At 37.1% G+C, this 25941-nt stretch overlaps 1 protein-coding gene across 2 annotated transcripts in view; it reads left to right on the top strand.

The window, feature by feature from the left end:
• FARSB (phenylalanyl-tRNA synthetase subunit beta) overlaps window positions 1–25941 on the top strand; it is an 81357-nt gene that overhangs the window by 33172 nt on the left and 22244 nt on the right. For both annotated transcript variants that reach the window (XM_005574427.4, XM_005574426.4), the window contains 3 exons: window positions 1975–2067; window positions 7664–7781; window positions 20299–20454. In XM_005574427.4, coding sequence (XP_005574484.3) covers window positions 1975–2067; window positions 7664–7781; window positions 20299–20454 — 367 coding nt within the window. The remainder of the gene's footprint in view (window positions 1–1974; window positions 2068–7663; window positions 7782–20298; window positions 20455–25941) is intronic.

Genomic DNA, 25941 nt, shown 5'->3' with positions numbered 1-25941 from the left:
CTTTTAAGTTGACTTATGTACTTCAGCCTTGTTATAGGAATAATATCTGTAAAAATTATGAGGTTCATTTACTTGTTGTATTTTTCTAACACATTAAAATAAACACATAAATATTAACATTAAAAAAGTTCCTGGCAGGCATGTAATCCCGTGCACTTTGGGAGGCCTAGTCGGGCGGATCACTTGAGGCTACGAGTTCGAGACCAGCCTGGCCAACTTGGCAAAACCCCGTCTCTACTAAAAATACAAAAATTAGTCGGGTGTGGTGGTGCACACCTGTAATCCCGGCTACTCGGGAGACTGAGGCAGGAGAATCGCTTGAATCTGCCTGGGAGATGGAGGTTGCAGCAAACCGAGATTGCGCCACTGAACTCCAGTGTGGGCAACAGAGTGAGACTGTCTCAAACAAAAAAAAAAGTTTCTTACTGTGTACTAACTACTGCCACTTCAGGGTAGCTTAATTTAAATTGCCTCTTGTCACTATCCCTTATTATCCATTGCCGTGATAAAATACAAGGTCACTCAGATACACAGCTGCATTGCCATGTGTCTTTGGAGTGTTTTTTTCTTTTACACAGAGAGAACTAGTTTCATTTGAGAGTAGATTGCTTCATGTCAATTGCATTTCCTAATTAATCAATCAAATTATACCTAAATGTTGGTATAAAACTTCTTTATGCTGTGGGGAAAACGCTTATCCCCAGTGTGCCTGCCACCATTCTCCACCTCAGCAGCCATAGCAGATCAGGGAGCTGTTTTCTGCTATGCCTGGATGTGGCTTCAGGATCTTTCTCGAGAAAGCATGGCAAGAATCACTAGAACTGACATTGACATGAAATGAATTCTTACCATTTCAGTTGGTGTGTGCCATTTTGTTTTAATAAGTGAAATGCATGCCAACTAGCCTTTGAAAACTAGTTGTAGAACAGTATAATGAACAATATTGCCTAACATTGGAAAATAGTACAATAATCTGATGGTACGTCAGTTTTTGTGTTACGTTTTAAATGCTCTTTCAAAAAGCTAGCATTAATATACATGATAATAATTTATCCTTGGTAATGATTTGTCAGTTATCATCATTGTTGATATTTTTTGAGCGCTTACTCTGTGCCAGGCACCATACTTGCATTATCTCATTATATCATTTATTATTAGACTTGATGTATCTAATCGTCAGTGAGTTTTTAATTTCATAACTTCTGCCTACAATGCTGGTTTCTGAGGGTGGCAAGCATCTTTCTCTTTGATCACTGGGTACTCAGCAGTTTATTTGTTGTAAGAGTTTCAGGCATGTGCACAGAAGTTAAGTGATACAATAAAAGAGCACTGGGCAGAGTTCCAGTCACTTGAATTCTGTTCTCAGTCCTACTGTTCTGCCACAAGTCAGTGTGGATTTAGCAAGGGTTACAATGGTAGTCAAAATGGAAAGTCATGAAATACCAAGGAGGGAGGGAAAGTTTCTGACTAGAGTCATTAGGAATATTATTACGGAAGAGAGGTCATTTAAGTCTGCCTTAGGGAATAGCAGCAAGTGGGGCTGGGATGGCATTTCAGGTAAGGTAGGGAAACATAAGGTTTAGGGAATGGCTAGGGCATCATGGGAGATTAGATTGGAAAGATAAATGGGAAACTAGCTTAGGAAGGGCCTGAGTACAGTTTATACCATCTCCACGTGAAAAATTTACTTTAGCTCTGTATGATGCCTAGGACTCATTGTGAAAGAAGTATTAATGTTAAATTCCATCTGCTGTGGGCCTGAGATTGATGTGTATTTATTCTTAGCTTATTCTTTTTTATTTGTTTATTTTTTTTTTATTACATTTACTCCAGCTGACACCAGGCCTATTCTTAACTTGCTGATATATGTAGAGAATATACATTGTTCTTAGAAGTTGACTTACAGCATTACTTTTTATTTTAAACTTAAGTAATTGCTTTTCCATATTAATCTGTTTTGTATGTACTTCACAGTGCTCCCAAGAAGATATAGCTGATAAACTTGGTTTGGATATCTCTGCAACAAAGGCAGTCCACATAAGTAATCCTAAAACAGCTGAATTTCAGGTAAGAATTTTAAGTAGGTGAGAATTCAGGTAAAAACCGAGAGGCAGTACATGAGTTAGGAAAAGTCTCTTCAGTTATTATACCTGAGATGGTGAAATCTTAGAGCTTTTTTATAGTATCTTCTTGGGTAAGTTTATAGTTGGTTATTACGTGCTATACTGCCAAAAATTCTTAACACTTTTAAAAATAATATTTTCTTGATTAGCTTCATACTGGGTTCTTACTTGCTTTGTATTATCTGGCCCAGTCCCTCTTGTCTGAACTTTCCATTTCATAATTGATTTTTTAACACTATTTTCTGATTTCATCTTTTTTTTTTTTTAATTTTTATTTTTTGAGACAGAGTCTTGCTCTGTTTCTCAGGCTGGAGTACAGTGGCATGATCTCGGCTCACTGCAACCTCTGCCTCCCAGGTTAAAGCGATTCTCCTGCCTCAACCTCCCAAGTAGTTGGGATTATAGGTGTGCGCCACGATGCTTGGCTAATTTTTGTATTTTTAGTAGAGAGGGGGTTTCACCATGTTGGTGAGGCTGGTCCTGAACTCCTGACCTCAAGTGATCCACAAAGTGACCTTGGCCTCCCAAAGTGCTGGGATTACAGGCATGAGCCCCTGCACCTAGCCAGATTTCATCTCTTTTCCGTTCATTTGTAATAAAAGAACAAAACCTGTTCCCAGTTCCTCCGTAAGTCATTCACTTTGAAATTGCCCATTATATCAGTTCTTGACTGTGCTGCTTATTTCTTTTATTGTAATTGTCTAAGTTTATTGGCAGTTTCATTTAGAGTTTAGGAATATTTAAATGAGAATGATACTACCTTAATATTAAGTATTAAGTGATTTGTGTTATAGATTAGGATATTAACTATAAAGGGAGGGCATTTAAAAATTATACCATCTTTGCTTATTAATAACTTTATTTATTTATTTATTTATTTATTTTGAGACAGAGTCTTGCTCTGTCACCCAGGCTGGAGTGCAGTGGCCGGATCTCAGCTCACTGCAAGCTCCGCCTCCCGGGTTTACGCCGTTCTCCTGCCTCAGCCTCCCGAGTAGCTGGGACTACAGGCGCCTGCCACCTCACCCGGCTAGTTTTTTTTTTTTGTATTTTTTAGTAGAGACGGGGTTTCACCGTGTTAGCCAGGATGGTCTCGATCTCCTGACCTCGTGATCCACCCGTGTCGGCCTCCCAAAGTGCTGGGATTACAGGCTTGAGCCACCGCGCCCGGCCGCTTATTAATAACTTTAAATAGTTCTATCTCTTTTATACTAATAAGCTCTTGTTCTGTTTCTCTTGCATGTACAAATCTGTGTGTTTTTTAACCCAGATTTTAGAGAAAATCATGTCTTCTTCTAGAATCAAGGGGAATCTTAGAACTGGAAGGCTATATTTTAAAGAAGGTTAATGCTATTATAAATAATATCTGAATTCTGATTTAAAATCGTTTCTTTGGATTTTGGTTTTTACTTATACAAAAATAAGGGATGGGTTAGTTCTAAAAACAATTCTAAAAGTTCTGAAAGTGTTTAAATCTAAATTTAAAAATTCTAAATTTTATCTATAGAACCACCTACTAATGTTGTAGATTACAGCTAGACTAATTAAAGAGCTAATTGGTAATATATATCAAGTATATGAATTCTTTATCTATATTTAGGGTCAGAACTTTGAAGAATCCTTATACTAATTTTGGAAGGATTATAATAATGAATTTTTATATTTTGTTTTCTGAGGTCTAGTTTCCTATTGCTTTTAAAATTTGCCCATAGTGTTCTTTTTAATAAGAGGTATTCAAATTCATTTGCATAGAATGATTTTTCAGTAAATATTAATGGATTTTTGTTTATTCCAAATGCACCTTTTTCTCCCAGTTTTACTTAGATTACTTTTTTAAAAAAACTTTATTTTATTTTTATTTGTCTTTTTGAGACGGAGCTTCACTATCTTGCCCAGGCTGAAGTGCTGTGGCCTGGTCTTGGCTCACTGCAACCTCCGCCTCCTGGGTTCAAGCGATTCTTGTGCCCCAGCCTCCCGAGTAGCTGGGATTATAGGCGTGTGCTACCATACCTTGCTAATTTTTGTACTTTAATAGAGATGGGGTTTTACCATGTTGTCCAGGCTGGTCTCGAACTCCCAGCCTCAAGCGATCTACCCCCCCCATGGCCTCCCAGAGTGCTGGGATGACATGTGTGAGCCAACTCGCTTGGCCTTTTTTTCAACTTTTATTTTAGATTCAGTTAGTATATGTGTAAGTCTGTTACAAAGGTATATTACATGATGTTGAGGTTTGGAGTGTGATTGAACCCGTCACCCAGTATTGAGCATAGTACCCAACAGGTAGTTTTTCAGCTCTTGCCCCCCACCTCCCTCTTTGCCTTATATTCCCCTACTGAAGCTTGATAGATTTCTTAAGATGTGGTAACTGTTATGTTCTTCAGGATTTACATCCTGCCTTATCTATTTTATATAAGTGGAAGGAAAATAATCAGAAATGCATTAAATGTCACTATAAATAGCTGTGGCTTAGCACACTTAGGAATCAATCTTTCTGCGTAAAGTACCTTAAAGATGAAAGAGAGTGCCTATCTTTTGACCTAACAGATTCTATATTTTACCTTGCTTTACCAATAGGTGAGTCCTACTACTACTAATTTGGCTAAGAGGTTTATATTTATTTATGGTTAGGTTAAATGTAAAATTCTTCATGGGCCTATAACTCAGTTTCTTGTCTAAATCCATTCTTTCTCCTGCATAATTCTTAACTTTGGGCTCTTTTCTGATAGTAAATATGTTAGAGAATGGACAAGATAAAAATACAACTTGGCTAAAATATGTAAAATTTTATTATAGTGACAATAAACAAACTTACAGAATATTACCACACCCCTTCCAAATTAACAATAATATTCCTTAATCACCTCACATATCCAGTCATTGTTTCAGTTTTCCCAATTGTCAATTTTTTTTTTTTTTTTGAGATAGAGTCTCACTCTGTTGCCAGGCTGGAGTGCAGAGGCGCAATCTTGACTTACTGCAACCTCCGCCTCCTGGATTCAAGCGATTCTCCTACCTCAGCTTCCCAAGTAGCTGGGACTACAGGCGCGGGCCACCACCCCCAGCTAATTTTTGTATTTTTAGTAGAGACAGGGTTTCACCATGTTGGACAGGATGGTCTCGATCTCCTGACCTCATGATCCGCCCATCTCAGCTTCCTATCAATTTTTTTTTTTAACAGTTTGAGTTGGTATTCAAATGTGGTTCATACATTGACATTGATTTATATGCTTTTCATGTCTCTGTTAATCTACAAGTTGTGCCTCTCATCCTTCCATCTTTCTTTTCCTTTCAGTTTGTTTATTGAAGAAACTGAGTCATTTGTCCTACAGAATTATTACATTTAGGATTTTGCTGAATATGTTCCAGTGGCTCCCTAAGTTTCCAGTAAATTGGTAGTTGGATATAGAAGCTTGATCAGATTCAGGTGTAATTTTTTGTATTTCTGTAGGTTTTTAAATATGCAAATAAGGCATATCTATAAAATACACTGATAAAATTAAGAAAAGTTTTCTATAATAGTAGTTTGTTTATTGTATTTCAATAAGTTAAATTTCCTTTTAACTTTTAACATTGTAGTTTCGTTTCTGTGAATGGTTTGGGCACTTGCCCTCCAATGGGGAAAATGAACAATATTTAAGAAGCACCACGTTGAAGGCGAATAGCAGCTTGTTGGTATAGTGAGTGTGATGGGAAAGACGTTCTCTTTTTCCTTCAAAACACAGTCTAGCAATTCCATTTAGGGTCTTATGGTTACTTGTGCAGGATCTAAGAAGGTCTATGTTTTAGCTTGGGTGTTCAGGGCAAACCTCTGTAGGAGAGAACATTTGAGCAGACCCTTGAAGGAAGGAAGGAAGCCACATGTGAACCTAAAGGAAGAATGTATGAGCAGAGTAAGCGTGGAGGCCTCAGGATGGAAATCTACTTGCTGACCAGTGTGGCCTCCAGTATGGCTGGAGTGCAGTAAGCCTGTGGGAGCAGCAGGACTTGAGGGTAGAAAGGGAGGCAGGGCACATCACACGGCCCCAGGTAGGCCATGGATTTTATTCAAAATTTAATGGAAACTTCTTGGAGATTTTTGACCAGGGGAGTTGCATGATCTGATTTCCGTCTTAAAGGACTGCTCTGTATGGAGAATAGGCCACAAGGTGGCAGGAGTGGAAGCACAGAAGAACGTTATGCAGTTGTCTAGGGAAAAGATAATAGTGCTTGGTGTATGACTGCAGAGCCCAGACTCTCACAGTAATGTTATACCACTGCTTATAAAACCCTTCTGGTAACATGTGTTGGAAGCTAATATATTCCGTATAGCTCACAGGGAGAAATTTATTTTGCATACAAAGCAGGAAAGTTTTGCTTTTTTCAAATGTACCAGGGTATGCATTTCTTAGGAACAGTAGGAATGAAATGACTGTACATACTTTCACATTTGCTTTAGTTAATGAAAAGTTTAGAACTGTAGTTACAGCCTACCCATAGCAGCTGTATATATTTTTTAGCACCTACGTATTTGTGTTCTGTTTTCCTCATTGTGGTGGTGTTTTAATTGCATTTACATTTTTCCTGGTCCTAATTTTGAGTAATTCATATTTAATCTATTTATGGTTGTATTTATTTATTTGTTTAGAGACAGGGTCTCTGTTGCCTCGGCTAGAGTGCAGTGGTATGATTATAGCTTATTGTAACCTTGAACTCCTGGGCTCAGGCAATTCTCCACCTCAGCCTCCCGAGTAGCTGAAACTGAAGGCATGTATCCATACCCAGCTAATTGTTAAATTTGTGGAGGTGGTGTTTTGCTATGTTGCCCATGCTGGTCTCAAACTGCTAGCCTCAAGTGTTCCTCCTACCTTGGCCTCCCAAAGCTTTGGGATTACAGGCATGAGCCACGGTGCCTGACCTATATTTAATCTACTTAAACATTTGTATTTCTTGTAGTCTATTTCAATTACTTTGTGAAATGAGGCAGGATATGAAAACTTGCATACATGCATTTGAAATCTTGAAAGCAAACTTTAGTTTTTGAGATGATAATCAATTAGCTGGGTGCAGTGGTATGTACCTGTAGTTCCAGCTACTTGGGAGGCTGAGGCAGGAGGCATTTGCCTCCTGCTATAGCGGTTTGAGGCATTTGAGGCTGCAGTGAGCTATGATTGTGCCCACTGCACTCCACCCTGTGCGAAAGAGTGAGACTGTGTCTCTAAAAAAAAGGAAAAATGAAATAATGAATGATAATGAATAAAATAATCATGCCTTAGATATGAGCAAACATATTTAGGTTATATTTGTTTCTCATTTATTTTTTAATCACATTTATGATTTTTTATTTTGTAAATTTGGAAGCCAGAATGTTTTCAGTTCTTTTCAGTTCAATTGCAGTATTCTGGAGTTGAAAATTGAAAGTGACTTTGATATTTTAGGGCAATGCATTTTCCAGAAGTGTCTTCCTATGAAGCCATAGTCTTTCTGCCATAGTCTTTGTCTTTCACCAAGTTTGTTTGTTTGGGTCGTATTTGGTCAGTGCAATTTCATGTCTTTTCCTGTAGGTGGCACGCACTACCCTTCTTCCTGGCCTCCTGAAGACCATAGCAGCAAATCGTAAGATGCCCCTTCCTCTGAAACTGTTTGAAATCTCCGACATTGTAATAAAAGATTCTAATACAGGTAAGAATAAGTCACCTTTGATTTGATTTGTGTATTTAAAGCATTTTTTTCATTATGAAAACCTTAACTATACATAAAAGCAGAAAAAGTAGTATAATTAGCCCCTATGTACCCAGCCCCCATCTTCAACAGTTACCAACACATGGACAGGCTTCTTTCATCTATACCACTATCAACTTCCCATATTATTTTAATATGAATCATAGACATTGTATCATTTCATCAGCAAACACTTTAGTAGTATTTTGTTTTTTTTTTTTGGAGACAGTTTCACTCTGTCACCCAGGCTGGAGTGCAATGGCCTGATATTGGCTCACTGCAACCTCTGCCTCCTGGGTTCAAGTGATTCTTGTGCCTCAGCCTCCTGAGTAGCTGGGATTAAAGGTGTGTGCCACCATACCTAGCTAATTTTTGTGTTTTTAGTAGAGCTGGTGTTTCACCATGTTAGCCAGGCTGGTCTCAAACTTCTGACCTCAGGTGATCTGTCCGCCTTGGCCTCCCAAAGTGCTGGGATTACAGGCGTGAGCCACCGGCACCCAACTACTTTAGTATATATTTCTAAAAGATAAGCACTACCACTTTAGTTTTGTTTGTTTTATAAATTTCATTTTTATGATTAATTTATTTGAATCAGAATTTAAGGTCCAGCTATTTGGTTGCTGTCTCTCTCATTTCTTTTAATGGAAAGCATTTTTCAACAAAGAATTTAATAATTAAGAAGATTTCTATTAAAACCTCAACTTGACAAGCACTGTGGAACATTTTCTTATATGACATGATTTGTGTGCATATTGTCTTAACATACTTGATATCATGTCATTCTGCTTTAGCAGTGACTGTCCATTGTTACCGTTGTACCAGTGACTGCGAATGTGTTTGACCAGTTTTTGTTCCTTTTGAGTAAGCCCTGGACTTGTTAGTACAGTGGGTTGCTTGGTCCACACTTGGAATGGGGTGGTTGTTTAATGAGTATATATTTAGTAAGCACCTCCACTTGATTGCCAAGGAATTCAGTCTCTGATACAAATCTGACTGTTCGAAGCTGTATGTGCATTGGTCCCTTGGTGAGCAGTACCTGAAGGGACTCAATTGCTGTGTTTCCTTGGTTTCCGGATTTAACAGATCAATTCCTAGCAGTGTTTATGCCGCGATGCTTACTCTAGACTCTACAGAATTCAGAGTATGTTCTTTTAAATCAGTTGACAAAAGCAGAGACCTTATTCTCAATTTCTCCTGAAGAGGATAAACCTATTATTCTTAACTTTACAAAGTGGTCACAACTATTGACTGTAAATCGACCTATCTTAGGAATTATAGAGGTATGACCAGAGCTAGTACTGTCCATGGCAAACTTTCCAGCCAAGGCTGGATTCCATCTGTTCCCCACTATTGTCCCATTTAATGGATTGGAAAATTAAGACAGAAAGTGGTAATTTGCCCAGTGCTGCATAAAATATTGAACTTGGAGCTGGAGCCATAGTATAGGTCTCCATCACACATCCTTAGAGAATGAAAGTTCATGTTTAATATCACTATGTAGAATTTTCTTTAGGTGGTAAATTTACTGTAGTAAAAATCAGAAAACATTTTTAGTGCCAGCTACAAATAGTTTTGAGTGTTCTTGTACCTTAAATCCTCCATTGGTAGAGATAACTGAGAATTTGATATAATTCCATTGTCAAATTTTTCTGTTAGCCTTGAGTTGTTTCCATTCATCTTATTTATTTGCATTTTACATTGTTTTGATCGTTGATGATCTGTTCGTGTTTAGAAATATATGGTTACATTTATAAATCAGGATTAGGTTAATTACATGGGTTTCCTCAAAAGTGTTGTAATACTGTTTCAGCAGTAGGCCTCTTCCCTGATCGGTAGGGCTCCCTGAGGGCTTTGCACGGTTCTGTGGGGCTGGGCATGCTCACAACCAGGCGGAGGGTGCGAGTGAGGAAACTGGGGTTGTTGCAGGGATGGGGCACTTGACAGTATTTTAGTCCTGGGTAGTGGTGCCTTTGCTATTTTTGTTTTAATTTGTGTTTGTTGGAAAGGCCCAGGTATACACTGTACCCTGCTTCTCTTTCTGGCCCCAAGGCCTATGCTTAGGATGACTTCCTATTGAGAGAACTGTTCTTAGGTGCTAGTGCTATAGGCCATCTTCTAACAGATCACCTAGGTGGCCAGGCGTGTTGGCTTATGCCTATAATCCCAGTGCTTTGGGAGGCCAAGGTGGGAGGATCTTTTGAACCCAGAAGGTTGAGGCTACAGTAAGCTATGTTTACACCAACTGTACTCCAGCCTGGGCAACAGAGTAAGACCCTGTCTCCCCCGCCTTGCCCCCCGCTCAAAAAAAGAAAGAAAGAAAGAAAGAAGAAATGACTTAGAAAATCATCCCAGAAACTCAATTCATATAGCTTTTAGATTTGCATTTCTGTGATACTTTGTTTCGTTGGGAAGGATAGTTCCTATTTCTATAGGAAACCTCTTTTATATCTGTCTTTTGTTATAATTACTCTGCTCTATTTTCTCCATTGATTCATTTCTGATATTATTTTTGCCTGTTGTCTTGTACCATTCTGCTTTATTCTTTTTTTAAAAAGTTTTCCATCATCAATGGTATTTGAGAAATGAAGGGAGGTAAATGTGCTTGGTAAGTCTACCATCTTGAAAACATAGGTTTGCTTTAGTTTATTTGGAGTATGTTTTCTGTTTAGGTAGGCCTGGATTTTATTTCATAACAAAATGAGCTTTTCTGATGGAGTATTCTACATATGTACATGTGGATTCCCTACTTGTCATCTGGTGTACATAGAGGACAACAGGGGAGGCAGCAAAGCACTGCGGTTCCATAGAGAGACTCTGCAGCCAGAGTGCTTGGCTTTGAGTCATGGTTCTGCCTTTACCAGCTGCTTAACTTTGGACAATTTGTTTATTCTCTCTGTGGCTCAGCTTCCACATCTGTACAGTGGGAATAATGATAGCACTTATTTCATTGATATGTTATAAGGATTAAATGAAATTACAGTTTGAAAAGTTCTAGCCACGTAATAAGAACTGTTGGTGTTTGCTCTTGTTGTTAAGATGTTTACAATTCCTAAACTCAGATAACGTAGCATCCTGGTTTATGGGAATTTTTTACTGGAATGACTTGAAAGCCTTAGCTGTCCATTAAAGGGCTAATGGCACCTTGCTGAGGCACTCAGGGCCAATTCTTATCCTCACTTTTGATTTAATTGGTTCTGTTATGCCTTTTTTTTTTTTTTTTTTTTTTTTAGAATAAGAAAACTGAAACAGACGAACGTGGGAATTTATTTATGGAAACAGGAACATTGTTTTTTGAGTAATTGGTCACCTACTTTTTTTGAGTGAATTAACGTGTTTTTACTGTTTCTCAAACCAGTAACCATTTTTCTCTATTGGATTCACATTAGCAATTTCCTTCTAAAAAATGAAACTTTTTTGAAGACAAAAGTCTAAACCATAGTTTTCCAGTTAATGTGAAAATGCCTCAAATTTTCATTGGTGGAAGCAGTACCCAAACTACTGGTTCAAAAGAGTGGTGATAGAGTGGCAAGAATGAGCAAGGCAGTCTCATTCAGCACAGCACATTGGTAGAAAAGATTTGTAAGTTATTTTTCATTGCTAGAGACTGCTTTAGAATATCAGAGAAAGAGTTGCCAGTCTTAAGGGAGACAAACCTGTGAGCAGATTCTTACAGATAATGCCCAGAGTGAATGTACCAGTTGCCCTTTGGTAGCTCAGAAGGGAGCAACAGTTGCCATTAATTTGTTTTCTAATACTAAGGAAAAACCCAACATTCCCAGCCTTGTATCAGTTTGGGGTGGGCAAGCATGTCTTCCAAAACAAAAATAGAATCCATATTGGATTTCGATATGCCTCCCACACATTTTGTGTGACCAGTATTCCTGTAAGAGTAGATGAAAGACTGCTAGCCCAATTTTCGTGCTTGACCTTGTTGGACAGTTTCTTATTCTAATGTAGACTTTTTTGACTGACCATCCGTGTTGTGTGAGGCCGTCAGGCTGCCAGTTTAGAGACTGTGTCAGGCATACTTTTCGAGCATTAAGGCTTCCACTCTAAATCAGACACATTCAGGTTCTTTGAGGCTGAGCCAACCACTGCATTTATTGAGACTCTAGATATGAAGTTGCTGCAACATTTTACAAAATTAGTCATGACTCAAGGGACTCAGCCGATTTATGCCTTTTGTTGGGCAGAATGGTGTATGGCTTTGGAATGAGAAGTTGAATGCAGACTCTGCTGTGGGGTGAATGTTTTTCAGTTGATAACAAGGAAGTCAGCAGACGCAGCACTGAAGCTGCCATATCAGGCTGCTGTGTGAGCTATTGATTGGTGATTGGTTTCAGTCCTTAACATTTTTATTTTTTCTGTTAAATGTCAGGAACAACTGAACTATAAACCAAATAGTTTAAAAAAAAAAAAAAAAGACTTCTCGGGAGCAAAGGACCTAATTGTGAATTTCTAATCTGTACACCCAGAAAACCAACTGTATTTTGCAAAATCCAATATTTAGGCTTTTTCTTAAACACAGATTGACTTCTGCATTGTAGTTTATTGCTTTATGGTCACTGAAGCTGCCAGTATATATACATAGAATCTCCCTGAAATGGCAAGAGAAAACATATCACTGGTTTGAGTGAGTTTAAGTATAAAGGGAACAAGAGCCAAAGAAAGATTGGTTTGGCTTTCTAATGTAAGAGGATGATTTAGATTTAGCAGGATACAATCGTGCAATTGTCAATTTGACATATATCTGTGGAGAACCCTGAAAATCAAATTGCCATGCATTTTGGTTATAACTACTACATTTACAAAATGTTGGATTTTAATAAATATAGTAGATGGAATAGGATAGGTTAAAGCCTCTTGACCACCCATAGGGGCCAGTTAGTGTCACTTTCTTAATGAAGTATGCTAAGCCTTCACTTTTTGCTCAGAGCATTCTTAACTTTCTTTGAAGCATTGCTATAGTCCTGGTGCAAGCTACATTTCCTATACCCCTCAAATCACTGACAAAATAGCTTTTAAAATTTCACATTGTTCCTGAAACTTTTCTAAATGAGAGAATCATCTACTTCTTCTTACCCTGCTTAGTTTGGATGTAGAAATCCAGAATTTTTTTTAAACTTTAGTCACAATATATGTTTAAGAGTCTTGTTCTTTTCTCCTCGCTTGACCACCATGGCCATCACAGAACAAACCTAATTCACTGTTTTTTTATGATTTGGTTTGTTCTTTCAATTTGCTGTTGGTTTGTGCCATATATGTATGTTGGTGTTTGTGTATCTGTCTTATAAGTTACGAAAATATAGCGGTCAGATTTTTAAAGGTTTTTGTGTAAATCTGTGCTTAAAAATAACTCAATAAAAGCATTTTCATTGTGGGCTTGTGAAATACCTCAGTTCTGAGAAATTATCCAGTAATTCTGGAGCCCTCAAATAATGGAGGATTATCTAGCATCCACATGTGGAATGTGGTTTTCCGAAGAGAGCTTATGTCATCAGTCTGGATTAATTTAATTTCACCATTTCATATTTTTCGCATGTAGAGTTTCCAATTAATAATTCAAAAAATATGGATGTAAGGAGCATTGACATTAACAATTTTTGAAGTAACATCATTTGCATACGTGATGGCATCTTAACTGTGTAAATACATCATTTTTAATATAGAAAGTTATTTTAATAGATTTGGTTCCACATAGTTAAAATCTGCTAACATGAGTATAATGTGCCCTGTCATGCATTGAATATTGTATTTTTTTTTAGTAGGTAAAAAAATCCATTCCAGGTTTACATTAACTAAATAAAAGCCAACCCACAAGGACATAACTTTTTCCTTCATGCGTTGAGAAGGTCATAGATTTTTCCTCACATTTGTTTCTTGGCTTTTCAGCACTATTTTAAAAAGGAAAGTCTGTACTTTGGTGCCATAATATAGGAGAGCATTTTAAGGAAAATTGTTCTTAAGCTTTATTATGTTTTTTTAAAAACTGAAAATATATTTGTGATGTTTTTAAGACCTTTCATGAATGTGTATTTTTAATTTAAGAGCAATTCTAATCTTTTCCTTTTTTTTAATACTCAACTTCTCCTTAATCCTACTCTTAGAATTAGTTGCCGACCCTTTTCTGTGCTTATGTCAGCATATGTTATGCTTTTATTTACAGCCATAGATAATGGATAAATACTTTTTAGTGTTTATACAAATGGGATATACTTTACCTGTCTTGTTCTGCACCTCATTTCTCCTTTGAGCACATTCTATTGACTTCATTTCTTTTTAATGGCTGGATAATCTTCCATCATATCAGTGTACTATAATTTATTTACTTAGATTATTATGAATATTTAGATTTTTACCAAACTTTTGCTAAACTACGTTGCAAGAAATGTCCTTGTACCTTTATACAAATAGGAATTTTTAGAACTAGAATTGATCATTCCATAGGTGTAAACATCTAAATGTTTGATAATTTGTTAAATTCTCTTCATAAAAGGATTTTTTACAAACTTAGCATCCTACCAAGAGTGTATAAAGGTGCCTGTTTACCCACATTCAATATGACTTTTGGAGGCATTATGTCTTCATAAGATTCTTGTTGCATTAGTGAATCATTTAGGCCTGTGTTGAAATTCTTCAGGCGATGTATAAAATTTGCAATATAAATTATAGTCTTGTGGGTTCCAATGTGAAATAAATTTGTTGGATGGAAGAGACTTAAAAATCAAGTTGCTTTGTTTTATTTTCTTAACTTGGCCAGACTATGAACCTCAAGCTCCATATCAGCCTCTGATTATTCTAGAAGCTGTTTTGATCTCCCAGTAGGCTTTCTGCTAGTATCTTTCTTTGGGCTTTTAGGTGAATGTGAGAATAGGAGTGGCAAGTTTCTGTGGAAGACTCTGCTCTTTTCCAGTCTGTGCCATGTATAACATGACCAAACACCTTAGTTTTTAATCATTGGTACTTTGGTGGAAGAGGATCTATACCTAACAGGAGCCTATCTGAGTTATATGTAATAGTCGTTTACTAGGGGACATCATGTACCATTCCTTTTTCTTTTCTGTTAAAAAATGATTTGGCGTGTCCTTTCATCTTATAGAATTGTAGCTAGCCACCCCTCCTTTGCGCAGCTTAGATCAGCCCTCTCCAGGCAGTACTTTGAAGTCTGTGAAATACATAGATAATTTAGGCTGACATACTTGCCAGGCCCATTGAAAAAGCAGAATTGTTTGATGGCATGACACAAGCGGTCTGTTAACTGAGTTATAAAGAACTGAGGCATTTCCAACAAACCCTAGCCTTGGCATGACTTTTAAATAGTTCTTATTTTGTGGTGTGCAGTCAGTGGACTTCCTGTGATGTAGTATAGTCTCTTAGTGCAACATACTAGGAAATGGGAATGTTACTATACCCAGCAATTTCAAGGAGGAATGGGTGGAAATGAGTTTGTGGTTATTTTCTCCTTTGATTCAGTTCAGCTACAGTAGAGGGAGTATCTTAGCAAGATATGTGGAAGTAAGTCCAGAGAGAGCAGTAACCCTTAGGAAATGTAAAAAGCCAGCCAATCCATATGGAGTTGGGATGGGGCGCCTTAATAATGTGGTTAATCTAATTATTACGGTGGGCTTAATACAAAGCCCTAGAAGTCAGGCCTTTCTTAAAAATATTGCAAAATTAAATCTAAAAATATACAGTTCGTTACTGTATGTGTGTGCTATAAACATCCTGAAACCGTTCTTGAATGAAATAGAGTATAATTTTTTTAGTTCTCTTTTGTTTTTGTTTTTGTTTTGAGGCAGGGGTCTCACTCTGTCACCCAGGCATGATCATAGCTCACTGCAGTCTTGAACTCCTGTGCTCAAGGGATCCTTCACTTCAGCCTCCCAAGGAGCTGGGACTACAGGCACATGACACCACCACTGTGCCTGGCTAATCTTTAAATTTTTTTTTTTTTTTTTTTTAGAGATGGAGTCTTACTTTGTTGCCCAGGCTGCTCTGAAACTCCTGGGCTCAAGTGATCCTTCTGCCTCGGCCTTCTAAAGTGCTGGGATTACAGGCCTGAGCCACTGTGCCTGGCCTAAATTCTATAATTTTTTAATTGTGATTTTATTATTCTCATCACAAGTTTACTTAATTTGTTTTTTAAAATTCTAAATTTTTAATCCAGATGTTGCTGCTCATATCAGAAATATAACAGTTTTACATAATTTGGAGATAAGGAAAAAATTACTTGGAATTTGGCAAAGATTATCAAAATAAAACTTCCAGTTTATGTTGCTAAGCTGTCTCTTAATGGTGGTGTTACTGTTGGGCTATTCTCTCACAGCAAAAACGGAGTTACAAAGTTGTTTCAATACGTGCCTGTGTGTTAAAGTGAAAGCATGTGACATCCACACCAATAAATGGGTACCACATGGCAAAAATACCCAGAAGCAAGTCAGTAGTATGAAAGGGATAATTTAGTTCTGTTTCAGTTCATTTTTTCCCTTCAGAGAGACAGAGAGAGAGAGAGAAAGAAAGAAAGAAAGGGAGAGACAGAGAGAGAGAAAGTTTGTATTCCTACAGTGGAATCAGGCTTTTCATTTTAGTTTATCCATGTGGTTGGTTTAGTGAGGTTTTGTGCCTGTCTGATTTTAATGTTGACTTACAGCTTTTGGATACCAAATTTCTTTATCTTTAAAAATGGAAATGATGGAGGTGACAGTGGTATGCTACTCGCTTACCTCAGCTGGCATAGATATGGCCTGCTGTCTGCTCCTGGCCTGTCCTAGCTCCTGTTTAATAGCTATTTGTGTGTGCTTATCTTCTTTTCTAGGCTTTAGGGATCTACTCAGAAAATAATTATTGAGGTCTGGCGTGGTGGCCCATGTCCATAATCTTAGCACTTTGGGAGGCTGAGGCAGGCAAATTGCCTGAGCCCAGGAGTTCGAGACCAGCCTGGGCAACATGGTAAAACCCTGTCTTTACTACTACTACTACTAATAAAAAAAATCAGTGGGCATGGTGATATGTGCTTGTACTCCCAGCTGCTTAGGAGGCTGAGTTGGGAGGATCGCCTGAGCCTGGGAAATCAAGGCTGCAGTGAGCCAAGATCATGCTGCTGCACTCCAGCCTGGGCTACTGGAGTGAGAGCCTGTCTCAAAAACACAAAGCATTACTGAGAGTTTAGGTTGTAGATGCCTTATACTGGCTTTGACCTTCATCATCAAAGAATATCTAGAATAGAGCGCCTTGAATATAGTGTGTACTAAGAAATGTTAAATGGCAAGGGCAGTTATTTCTTTGTATCTGTTCAGTCTGAAGTTCAACTCAGAATATACTTTCCTTAAGTAACAATACTGTTCATGGCTAGAAACTTCACTGGCCCTTAAAAATTATTTATTTCCATTGCTTAAATGGAAGTCTTAAGTATTTTAAAAACTTTTGAAAATTAAAACATCTGTTTATCGTATAAAAAAAATTTCAGCAATGCATATCCATGACCATATTAAGTGGATATATAGCCATATATAAGTTTGCCGTTATATTGTTTGTTTTCATTTAAATCTTTTTGGGTAAACCCTATAGTGTAAAGAGCATGGGTTTTAGAGTCAGTCAATTCTGGTCAACTCCTGGTTTTGTAACTTATTAGCAATATAATTAATTGTATTAGCTCCAGCCAATTAGTTTGACTTTGGGCAAGTTACTTAATCGTTCTGAGCTTTGTTTCTCCATCTGTTTTATAGGAATAATAATATTTATATTGCATGGTTGTCTTGAGAATTAAATAAGGTTATAGATAAATTGACAGATAGGTAATACCTAGCATGTGCCAGATAATCGATACCACAGATTAACAGTTAATGTTAGTTTTCCTTTTACTCCATTTATGTGCTTACTCTTATATTATTTTAATATTAGAGTACAGTGTCTTAAACTGTTCGTGTTTTATTTGGATATCTAGAAGATAAAAGGCATTCTGTATTTTATGTCAACCATTGCTAGTAGCTTTTACCTATGGGAGTAAATCCGTGGAAGTAGTTTTGCTCAATATCTGCTAACATGAAGCAGCTTTCTATTTTCAGTTTATTCCCTCAGATATTAGTTTGTTCTTTCTCTTTTTAATATGAAAAGCAGAATGAGGCCAGCATTCATTTATGTTAGAGCAGTGGTCTCCAGAATTTATTGAAGGGCCACAGTGTTACAAAGTTAAATGATGACTGCTGACTTTCAGTCTTCCTCTCTATACTAGGTACTTCTTTTTAAAAATGAGTTTTATAACAGGTTTAGATGATTATAACTATCACTACAAGGTCAAAAAGTTCTATCACCCTAAAAACCCCTTATTTTAGTCACATTGTTTTCCCCATACCTAACCCCAGACAACTACTATCTGTTCTCTGTTCCCATAGTTTGGCCTTTTCCAGAATGTCATATAAATGGACTCACACTGTCTGTAGCCTTTTGAGAGCCTTGTTTCTTTCAGCATAATGCCTTTGAGAGTCATCCAAGTTGTCGTCTATCTACAGTTTTTTCCTTTTTATTGCTGAGTAGTAGTGTATAGATGTACCAATTTGTTTATCCATCAGTGTTCATTTGGACTGTTGGAATTCTTTTTTTAAATATTGACTTTAGCTGGGCACAGTGGCTCACACCTATAATTCCAGCACTTTGGGAGGCTAAGGCAGGAGGATCACTTGACCCCAGAGTTTGAGACCAGCCTGGGCAACAGAGTGAGACTTTGTCTCTGCGAAAAATTTAAAAATTAGCTGAGTGTGGTGGCGCGTGCCTATGGTCCCAGCTCCCCTGGAGGCTAAGGTGGGAGGATTGCTTGAGCCCAGGAAGTTGAGGCTGCGGTGCACTTCCATATTATTTGTGATTGCACCAGGATGAGCAACAGAACAAGACCCTATCTCAAAAAATAAAGTGAAACAAAATGAAATATTGAGTTTGTAAGTTTGTCTTAATTTTCAAAGTAGAGTTACATATACTAATCATGGAAAAATTGGGAAATAAATAAAAGTTGGAAAAAATTACCCTTACCCAAACATAACTTATGTTAACATTTAGGTATATTTCTTTTCAGCCTTTTTCTCTGTTCATGGGGTTTTTTGGCTTGTGGCTATATTTATGTAGTTGTGATTCTGTTTTTCATCTTTTTAAAATTATTATTATTTTTGTAGAGATGGGGTATTGCTGTGTTGCCCAGGTTGGTCTCAAACTCTTGCCCTGGCCTTCCAAAGTGCTGGGATTACAGGCATGAGCTGTTTTGCCTGGCCCTATTCTTCATATACTTTTAAAAATTATTATTATTGTTGTGGTAAAAAAACCTATGAGAGCTACCCTCTTAGTAAACTTTTAGAGGTGCACAGTTGCAGTAGTGTTAACTATATGCACATTATGCATATAGTGGGTCTCTAGAACTTTTCATCTTGCATGGCTAAACTTTTATACTCATTCAATGTCAATTCCCCATTCCCTTTCCCTCCAACCCCTGGCAGCTACCGTTCTACTTTCTGTTTCTCCGAGTTTTATGACTTAGATACTTCGTATTAGTGGAATCATGCAGTATTTGTCCTACTGTGAGTGGCTTATTTAATTTAGCATAATGTCCTCAAGATTCACCCATGTTGTGGCATAGCTTCATAAACTTTAGCATTCTGTTTTCTTTTAATGCTTCGTGAAGAATGTATTCAATGTAAGTAGTTTTTAAGAGATTACGAAGCACACGCTAGTGTAACCATCAGCTGCATTAAGAATGGCACGTTGCCAGTATCCTAAGCTTCTTATATGACCCCTTCCCATCACAGATTCTTCTTTTTAACCTAGGGTAATTGTTAGCCTAACTTTGGTCATAGTCATTCCCTTACTTGCTTCATAGTTTTCCAACCTATGTTTGTTCTTTAAACAATGTAATTTAGTTTTGCCTCTTTTTGAACCTTGTGGTCTCTCTTAAATTTTCATTTACTATTTGCTGTTGCTATGTTATGATAAACCATCGTAAAGATGCTTTCTAATAGCCACTGAGTATCCTGATGAGTGATCGACTGTACTTTATGTAGCCATCCCTAATTTAGGTTGTTTATAATTTTACTATTGGAAATAATGTACTAAATGTCTTTCTACCTAAAGCCTTTTTGTATGTAGGACTATTTCCTTTGAGTAGTATTAGTATTATGATTAAGAGAGTATGAAGCTTTAGGGCTCTGATATATTGCTAAATTGTTTGCAAAGAATTTTACCAATCAGTGAAGTCTTATTTTCCCTGGTCAGCATTGAGGGTTTTCACTCTTTCCCCCAAATAAAACACCTTAGGGAATTTGATAAGCTGAAAAAAGACTATTTTATCTTATTTTGCATTTCTGAGGTTAAATCCTTCTCTGAATGTGTAATATTTGGTTTTCTTTTTTGTCGACTTTTTCTCGGTTTGTATTGGGGTAAATCAGTTTCTGAAGCAATGGTTAATACAGCCTTGTGATCAGTTCCTTTATCTTCCTAGATGTAGGTGCAAAAAACTACCGGCATCTCTGTGCTGTTTATTACAACAAGAATCCTGGGTTTGAGATCATTCATGGGCTGCTGGACAGAATTATGCAGTTGCTCGATGTGCCTCCTGGTGAAGACAAGGGGGGATATGTGATCAAAGCATCGGAAGGTAAGACAGATGAGCCAAATCCAGAGTTAGTGACAGTGTCAGGAGGAGGCTACACCTTGTTTTTCATGAAGTTGGTAATTTTGATTTGGGATTTTAGAAAGAAAGGGAGATAGAGTTTTATTTCAATCAGAAAATATCCCCTTTCCCTCCAGCATTTTAAGAAAACACTTTTCAGAACTCTCATAAGCGCTGCACAGTATACTTTTGTTCCAACTGAGCTATGGTAACCCCTAGTTACTGGTACCTTTAAGCCATCAGCACCATGGTGAACCCAGAAGTTTTAACTGGAAGCTGGTAAGGCCTAAAGTGATGGTTTGCACTCAAAAGCTGCCTGTCTGGTGGCTTTAAGGCAAAAGAAAAAAAAAAAAAAAAAAAAGACCCCTCAGAAGTTATTCTGAAAGACTTCACACATGTTAATCAAGTTATAAAGTTGGTGGAGCAAGGGTGGGAATCCTGTTTAAAATCCCAAGCACTGTACAATCTCTGTTGGGGAGTTTAAGTTAGGCTAACTAAGTGGTATATATGTGCTCCTAATATTCTATTCATAGTTTCTCATTATCCAAGGAATTCTGAAATTTTTGCTTTTCATATTTCTGCAGCTTCAATCTAAATTAATTTCGTTACATGAAAGGTCCAGAAACAACTTGAGAAAAATATTTTACCACTTAATCCTACTGTTTACCTCACTGTGCTTTATGACTCTATTTGGCATCTTAAATTTCTAACAGAGCATTTATTTTTATTTTTTTTTAATTTTTAATTTTTTTTTTTTTTTGAGACAGAGTCTTGCTCTGTCGCCCAGGCTGGAGCGCAGTGGCCGGATCTCGGCTCACTGCAAGCTCCGCCTCCCGGGTTCACGCCATTCTCCTGCCTCAGCCTCCCGAGTAGCTGGGACTACAGGCGCCTGCCACCTCACCCGGCTAGTTTTTTGTATTTTTTTAGTAGAGACGGGGTTTCACTGTGTTAGCCAGGATGGTCTCGATCTCCTGACCTCGTGATCCGCCCGTCTCGGCCTCCCAAAGTGCTGGGATTACAGGCTTGAGCCACCGCGCCCGGCCAAGAGCATTTATTTTTAAAGTGTTATTTAACAGTTATTTGTAGTGAGATTTGGTGGGGTAATATTTTTGGTTTTTTCTTATATTTATTTTATTAGTCCTCAGGGATTGTTTTTGTTGGTGGGTATTTAATTTTTGTTTTGTTTTCATTTTGAGACTCCTTTGAAAATAACCCTGAAATCTATGGGGTTTTTTAGGCTGAAGAAGTGTGTGGTTTTTTGGTTTTTTTTTTAAATAAATGAGAGATTAAATAAGCAGGAAGTTATTTTTTACCCACTTTCCATGAGAAATAATAAAATGCAGACATGTGTTATGCTTCTGGAGTTCTAGATGTTAGAACTGGATCTTGGAGTTCATCCAGCCCACGAGCCCGGTTTTATGAGTGAGGGAACTGGGGTTAGGCAAGTTAAGGAAGCTGGAGCCGGGTCATGCATGTTGACCCCATGGCTTCTGCCTCCCAGTATCCTTGCCAGTGTTGTCTGCCTTCGTAGTGCCTGTATGTACTTATTTACCAGTTTACCATCCTAGAATTTTGCTTTAAGACCAGGTCATCCAGGTTTATGGCAACCTGTAAGCTGATGTGAAGCATTTCTTTTCCTTCCATGCACAATCTTCTCAGAAATCTTATTTCTTAAACAGTTTAGCTAGATAAAAATTTGATGCAGATTGCGTCCTGAATGTGAGGTCCAATTTCTTTCATACTTGAAAGGTTGCAAAGAGCTGAAGTGGTAAATGGAAGCATAGCTTGTTGTGAATGTGATGCTTTGTGTAACCTTTAGATGGATAATATTTCTATAAACTGGTATCTTAATATTGTGATTTCTCCTGCTTCAGTCGGTTCCTTAGATATTTATTTATCAGAAGAGTGTGAGTTCCCAGTTATAAGGCAGACTTCAAGAAAGACAGCGCTAAGTAGGACACAGGTGCCGCTGTCAGACAACCTGCCAGGGAAAAGAACGCCACATACCAACCCGCAAACCGAGATGTTAAAGATGTTAACATGATTGTCTTGACATTTCTGAAGAGGAAGAAAGTGCAGCTTCTTCAGGGCATCTGGAAAAACAATAGGGAGTTTCTGCAAATGAGATGGGCCTTTGGAAAAATAGGTGAAGACAGCAAGGCAAACTCACGATGGGAAACACAGGCTGTGTGTTTGGAAACACAGCAGACAGTGTAGTGTGGTTTGGCTATAGGGTGAAGAAGGAGCTTGAAACTATATTTGGCGTCTTGAATGCTAGGGAAAGACTGCAGCTAGTTAGGAGAAAAGTATTAAAGCTTCTTTTTTTAAAGCAGGTAAATGATACTAGATCTGTACTTTAGAGGGATTAATTTAGCAGCAATATGTAGGTTGAGTGGGATGGAGAGCAGAGGTGAAGAGAATGGTGGGAAGGGATTTTAGCACGTTGTAGAGGAGTGAGAATGAGGACTTGGCCTGAAATGGTGCTCATAGCTATACCAAGGAAAAGACCGATTTATGAAACCTTAGGAATATAGAAGCCACAGTATTCATCATTTGGAAAATTTTGTGATATGTGCCACTTGGAACCTTTTGTGATACGGCTAATTTGTGTTCTTCTTTTTAAAAGTCAGGTTTTTCTAATTCTAAACTTATGATATTATAATTTGAATTCCATATAATTTAGCACCCATACAGAATATAATATTTAGTATCTAGTTTCCTAACATGTAGATGTCTGCTGTTTTTGTTTAGAATTTTTTTTTTTTAATTAGGAAATACACATTCATAAACTGTCACTACTTCTGATGTGGTTGTAGATCTTTATGTTCAATTTTGTTAGGCTAGGTTGTTATTTTGGTTTTTGATTTAGCATGAATATTTACAGACTCAGTTTTGTGGTTCCTTTTGAATCTACATTGGCTTTCATAGTAGAACACTGTAATCTTCTGAAGTTTTTCCATGTTTGAAATGTCCAAGATTATGAACGTGAAAAGCTTTATACACATGGGCAGCCTGAATCAGTATATATTTCAGTATATCTAATGGGCTTTCTTTGGGAAAGGCAGATTTACTTTCACCCCCTATCACCATCATTGGCCACATTAGTCTCTTGGAGTCCTGGGCATGCACCTAGCTCTGGGTGCTTTTTTCTCAGGGTGCTTTCTGCAAGAACCATCAAGCCAGAGAGAATTGGTATCATTACAAATAATGGTTCCTCATTTCTCATAGGGATTTCTATTTTGATTATCTAATGGCAAATATGATTATCCTTTTTTGTTTATGGTTGAAGAAACCAAGGTCTAAAGAAGTGACTTGTCAAAATAAGTCAGTAACAAAGTTGGTATTAGTTTTTCATCTAATATATATGTGTGTGTGTGTATATATTTTATATATATGTATATATATTTATATATATTTTAAATATATAAATATAATTTAAATATATATTTTATATATGTATATTTAAATATATATTATATATTATATATTTATATATATTTAAATATTTTATATATATTATATATAAATATATAAATATAATTTAAACATATATTTTATATATACACACATATATATATTAGATGAAAAACTAATACCAACTTTGTTACTGACTTATTTTGACAAGCCACTTCTTTAGACCTTGTTTTCTTCAACCATAAACAAAAAAGGATAATCATATATATATTTTATATATACACACACACACATGCATACATACATAGCACAACTAAGGAACAAAATTGTTTTTCAGACTCCTAAGCAAATCAGTAAACACAGGAATTTTGTTACTGGGGCATGTTTAGCTGCATCATTTCCTCCAATTTATTGTTATTTTACATACAGCTTTTTCAACTAAGAAAATGTCTTCAGAGTATTAAAAAGTAGAGTAGAAGCAGATTAAGAACTACCGTTTCCTGCCATTCTTGATTACTGAGTTGTCTTATATTACTCTGGCATATGGTTTACTTTTTAATAATTAAAAATCCCTAGTGGCATTGCAGTTATAATTGAGCTGAGTCTGTTCTCCAGAGATTCCTGCATATGTCAGTTACATCGGCACTTATACCTATTTCTTCCTGTCCTTCTAATGTATGCTACTAAGCTTTCTTTTGTGCTGCTTTGTTTGGTGGTAGGGATGAATGGAACAGAACTTGATTCACCTTTGAGAAACTTGGCCCTGTGCATTGTAAGAAATCTGGAAATTCGTCTGATTGATCTTTGCATTGATCTAAGGAGTTTTGTTGACATTGGAGTGTAACCTTGCTTGTTATGCAGGGGCAGTCTTCTGCAGCATGTGGAGTATCTGCAGGAGCACCCAGAAAGCCCGTAGTTGTAGCCAGAGTGAAAAACCATGGTCCCCTGGTCTTACATATTTCTTATTTCCTGAGCATCCTTGCAGTTAACACCATAAGGTGAGATAGAATGTCAAGTTGATGACAGAATAAGGTCAATGTTGAGTGGGAAAAAAAGAAGAACCTTTAACTTTTTAGCAGACTGCAGAGCATTTTAAGAGTTTCAAAAGGGTTCAACTCCAAATGTTTCAGTGGCTTTGGGTCAGATTATTATGGCACATATATATGCTTTTTCTTTTTTTCAGGCTTCTTCCCCTTCGTTTTTTGTGGTTTGTTGCAAACTTAATTATGTATGTTAAGATGCATTTATCCTTTTCAAAAACCACTTCTGGGCAAGGAAAATTCTCAACATTTTTGTGTTTAGAAGAGTTATGTGGTTGCTGGGCAAATCAGTGGCAAAAATTATTTCTTGTAGAATGTATGGGCTTTGTGTGTGATTGGCTGCATTGTCTTGAGCCTGTGTTTTTTTTCCCCCTTTAGCTTGTTACCTATTTCAGTTTTGATTATTTACAGTTCTACAGAAAATTTGAATTTAACTTGTGACAAGATCCCTGTTGGAGAGACAGAAGAAGGTTTAGAACTTTAGTTTTGACAATTCTAGTTTTCATGCTGCTCAGAATACATTTTGTGAAATGAAAAATAACCTTGTAAGTAATATGCACATTTAATCCTGTACCATATGTATACACAGTGGGTAGTACCTTCTGCTACAGTAATACCTAACGATCGTTGGCTTGACCTGGAGTTCATGACCTTTTTCCCCTTTCGGGACACCTGTGAAAGATTTCAGTTGCTAAAAAATATGGGTGAAATTGTGATGTTTCCCTGGCCGTCACACTGGTTTTTAGTGTAACATGAGCTTGGAAATATATGAGAAAAATATCTGTTGAATAACTTGTTGAAGTGAAAGTGTTCAGTTTATGGTTTGATTTATACAAAATGTTCTGGACGTTTTGTATATAAAGGGAGATCTTTCTAGCATGCCCACATTTAGTTACCATCAAAAAAGAAATTGTGAAGACAACAGGTTGAAAAAAATTGGAAGTTTTTAAGCTTCTGACCTTTGGTTAGTCTATATGGAAACTGTTTTTATTTCTCTGGATGTCTGCTTTTTTGTGTT

Source organism: Macaca fascicularis, chromosome 12 (genome assembly GCF_037993035.2).
Source record: "Macaca fascicularis isolate 582-1 chromosome 12, T2T-MFA8v1.1".
NCBI classification, from domain to species: Eukaryota; Metazoa; Chordata; class Mammalia; order Primates; family Cercopithecidae; genus Macaca; species Macaca fascicularis.
This window is presented reverse-complemented; position numbering and strand designations above follow the sequence as displayed.